At 37.4% G+C, this 4616-nt stretch overlaps 1 protein-coding gene across 1 annotated transcript; it reads right to left on the minus strand.

Annotated features, from left to right (window-relative positions):
- Positions 1-2656: 2656 nt before the first annotated feature.
- On the minus strand, positions 2657-3428 carry LOC138871072 (zinc finger BED domain-containing protein DAYSLEEPER-like). Its single transcript, XM_070148925.1, has 3 exons — positions 3268-3428; positions 2795-3165; positions 2657-2704 (listed from the first exon to the last, which is right to left on the minus strand). Exons 1-3 carry the CDS (start codon positions 3426-3428, stop codon positions 2667-2669), a joined length of 570 nt encoding a protein of 189 aa, XP_070005026.1. The 3' UTR covers positions 2657-2666.
- Between the last annotated feature and the right edge of the window lie 1188 nt (positions 3429-4616).

Genomic DNA, 4616 nt, shown 5'->3' on the forward strand with positions numbered 1-4616 from the left:
TACCTAAAGTATATAGTTAGTTTGGTTTAAACACCATGAGTGATTTTCTCTCAAAACCATGTGATTGTCTCTTTAATGTTGACATCATAAAAACCATAAGAACTGAGAAGAATGAAAAATGGAGATCATCTACGCCTTGTAATTGTGCTGATTTGTTGCTAGTAAAGCCAGGCTTGCAACTCTAAACTCTCAATATTCAATAAAGCCAGCCATATTCCAGTGGAATAATTCCACGGCGTGCCTTATGAATCTTGGCTCTTAACATTGTCTCCAAGCTGTATCTTTGTCCAGCAGAGAGGCAGAGCCAGGATTACAAGTTTATGAGTTTGGGATTCTAACAGTTTTAAGCTACTGGGTTCTAAATTAATAATTTACATGTATTAATTGAACTTTTTAAGACAAACACAAAGTTCGAACTAAAGCTATTGGGTTCAGCCGAACCCGCTCCCATTCTCTAGCTCCGCCCCTGCTTTCCAGAGAACACAAAGTTAGTACGAAAAATAAATTGTCCATGTCTTGTTATAAGAGGTATATAAAGTTTGCAATTATAATCTGTTTTAGTTCGCAGTTGGTTCAAAGTTGCATTGATTCTTTGGAAACACAACTTTTACTAGGCATAAGAATATTTTCCAACTTTCGTCGCACAAAGTTTGTAGCTTCATTTTCCTTTATTCCCATTGCGAGAATTCATTAATCTTGTGTGCTGATCGATGAATAAGAAGAACGTACAAGAGCTCAAACATCTCCTTATTTGTGTGTGTAGCAAAGGGATTCACAACAATCGAACTGAAGTCTGAACCACTGTATTTCAGGCGAGCTCACAAAGAGTTTTATTTATTATCAGATTTAAACTTGACCGGTTTTAACTTTTAAGGTTCTTATCTTTGAGCCTATTGCACTTTCCATTAGGGGTGGACGTTCGGTATTTCGGTTCGGTATGTAAGAATTTCGGTTCGGTATTTCGGTATTCGGTGTATCAATTGTGTATATCAAATACCATACCAAAATATTTCGGTACGGTTCGGTATTTACTATTTTGGTTCGGTACGGTTTCGGTTTAACAATCAATGAATATTGAATAATCAATGCTAAATTGCTAAATGCTAACGCCTAACCTAACAGTGCACAACTGCACATGCAGTCATGCACAATTGGAACTTGGAAGAGGAATCACAAATGCAGTGTTTTCAGTTTTCATAATTGAAATTCTAAAGTGTTTGCACTTTGCACAACTGCACAATGTGCACAAGTAAAAGCCTGCACAGTGCACACTGAAAACTTTGCACAAATTTGGAAGAGGAAGCACAACTGCACATGGCTCATGGCTGAAAGCCTGAAACAAGAATAACATATTATTCTGCAGATAACAACTTCACAATCTGGCAACTGCAGATGCAAACTTGCACGCCAGATCTGGCAATCAACTTAATAGTTAACACTTAACACTCACAGTGCAATAAAAACACAGTCCAAACTTAAACACATGGCAGCTGAACACTTAAACTGTTAAACAGTTAAACTGCAGATGCTAACTTGCACAACTGCAGTCTGCAGATGCTAAACACATTAACCCAGTGCAATAAAAACACAGTCCAACAAATGCAGTGTTTGCACTAGGGCTGTTCATTCGGATCGGATATCCGAAATCCGAACCGATCCATTCAATTTTGAATTTCGGATTTCGGATTGGATCGGATTTCGGATTATGTTTATTAAAATTTCGGATTTCGGATTGGTATATTTTAATCCAATCCAATCCGAAATCCGAAATTATTAGGACATGTATAAATACTACACTTTAATTTACATCAACCTCCAAGTTATTACCTTTACAATTGCTAGATTTAGCTATATTGGCACCATAGTACTCTCATAATTGCATAAACATGAATTTTTCTTAATGTATTGCCTCTTTTACAAAGAACATATACATATTAGTTTAACTTTGAGGCATAATAATACGATCCGATATCCGATCCGATCCAAACTTTAAAATCCGATCCGATCCGATATAATTCAGATCGGATTCAGATTGCATTTTCTAGAATCCGAAATCCGAAATTCGAATCCGAAATATGCTAAATCCGATCCGATCCGATCCGTGCACAACCCTAGTTTGCACAATCGAAATTCTAAAGTGTTTGCACTTTGCACAATGTGCACAACTGCACATGGCTCATGGCTGAAAGCCTGAAACAAGAATAACATATTATTCTGCAGACAACAACTTCACAATCTGGCAACTGCAGATGCAAACTTGCACGCCAGATCTGGCAATCAACTTAATAGTTAACACTTAACACTGACAGTGCAATAAAAAGTTAAAAACACAGTCCAAACTTAAACACATGGCAGCTGAACACTTAAAACTGTTAAACAGTTAAACTGCAGAGGCTAACTTGCACAACTGCAGTCTGCAGACAACAAACTTGCGAACTTCTCCGTTATCTTCTTTCACCACAAAGTATTCCCAAATATCGGAGCGTTGAGCAGTAGCACGGGGCATGATTGCACTTGAACTTGAACCTAAAAAAAATATAAATCATATGTTAGAATATTATAGTTTGATGATAATAAAACAAAACAACAAACTATTAAGTATATCATTATCACCAAACAAATAGAGTATTAAACTTACCACTCAAGATGCAAGTTGCAATTATACATCAAACAATGCTAGTAGTGCTTCCATTATTTTCCATATCTAAAGATAATACGACCAAATATGTCATACAAATGAAAAGGCATGATATATTATTTTTAATTAAAATACACACAAAATATTAAAGCTTACCAAGCTCGAGTTCCTCAAGATACTTCAAGTCTTCTTCAACACTAATAGGATTCTTCTCTTCTCTAATCCAATCTTGAACACAAATAAGAGCTTGCACACATTTAGTAGTCAATGAACTCCTAAATGAATCAAGAATACGGCCACCAGTGCTAAACGCGCATTCCGACGCCACACTAGAAATTGGAATTGCCAACACATCACGAGCCAACTCCGAAAGAATAGGAAATCTAGGAGCATGTGTTTTCCACCAACTCAAGATATCAAATTCTTCACTAAAAGGCTCTTGTTCTTCACTAATGTATTTATCCAACTCCGATTTAGCACCCCCACTTCCATTGTCTTCCTTTTGTTTCTTTAAGCTAAGCTTAGTCCTAATTTTTTATGCACTTATAACACTCCCACTAGGTGTATTAGATGTGTTGTTAGATGAAGTAGAACTAGATGGAGATTGAGGACCAGATTCGGTTGAATACTTTTTTAGATACTCTCCAAACAAAGAATTCATATAAGCATACACCTCAACATTTATTTTCTTCCCTTTTTCCTCCCCAAAAAGTTCTTCAAGTGCTCCCTCAACATATTCAAATTTGTTACGTGGATCCAAGACGGAAGCAATAAAAATCATTTTATTCATCTTTTCAGGCTCACCCCAATACTTCTTGAACTTTCTTGCATTTGCTCAGCCATTTTTCTCAAATGCCCATCCTCACTAGCTAAACACATTTTCAAATGACAATAAAGTTCAGATACATCCTCAAAATGAGAATTACAAGTGACATAACGTGAACCTGAAACTTTTTTAGTTAGCTCGTGAAATCTTGCAAGAAACTCTATCACATTCCTCACATTCACCCAATCATCAGATTCAAGAGGACCTGCATTACCACCATCTTCACAAAGATGAGAACATTGATATGCTATTGTTAGTTGCTCATATGAATATGATATGGTAAAGTTCAAAAAATCAGACCTAAACAAGGTAATACAACCAAAAGAAAGAGTATGAACGTGATACAGATGATATTTTCCTACTAAAGGGAAAAGCTCGGAACATCAGTTCATTCAATCAGCAATACAACCAAAAGAAAGCGAAACATACTTTTGAAATTGAAATTGAATCGAGCTCGGAAGACTGGAACAGGACAGCAGCGTCTTCGACACTTCGTTTGCCCGGAATCGAATCAAGCTGGAAATTGCCGCCTATAACCCTAAAATAGTTTGATGCAGAAAATCAGAAATTAAATCTCAACAAAAACCTCAGAGAGTAGTCGAGTACTGGGATGAGATCATGAGAATGAGATGAGACTTACAAAACTTACAAAAGTAGTGAAGTTAACCGGTGAAGATGAGATGAGACTTGAACTCGAATGCCGACTGGTCGTAACTCAACTCACAGACTGATATCCTAGAGTCGCAGTCGATTCTCGTCTTCTTCTTCTCGTTCTCGATGATATCTCCTAAGCACCGAAGGCTGAAGCAGTAAGCAAACCCTAATACCCTATCTCGATCTCGAATTCTCGATGGTATCTCCGACTCCCAGCCCTAGACCCCAAGTGTATTAACACCAAAACTCTGAGTGTTGGACTGTTGAGTGTTGGGAAAACGTCTAAGACTCTAAGGTAGAATTGGGTTTGGGGCGCAGCTGGGCCTGGGTGTGGGCGTGTGGGCTGTGGCCCAAAGTCAAATAAAATAGGTAATTGGGTTTGGGGCTTTGGGGTTTGGGCTGTATTAATATTACCAAATTTCGGTATTTCGGTTTACCGAAATAATTCAATTATAAAACCGAAAACCGAAACCTAAATACCGAAATTCAAGTACCGAA

The sequence above is a fragment of the Nicotiana sylvestris genome, chromosome 6, assembly GCF_000393655.2.
Source record: "Nicotiana sylvestris chromosome 6, ASM39365v2, whole genome shotgun sequence".
In the NCBI taxonomy this organism is placed as follows: Eukaryota; Viridiplantae; Streptophyta; class Magnoliopsida; order Solanales; family Solanaceae; genus Nicotiana; species Nicotiana sylvestris.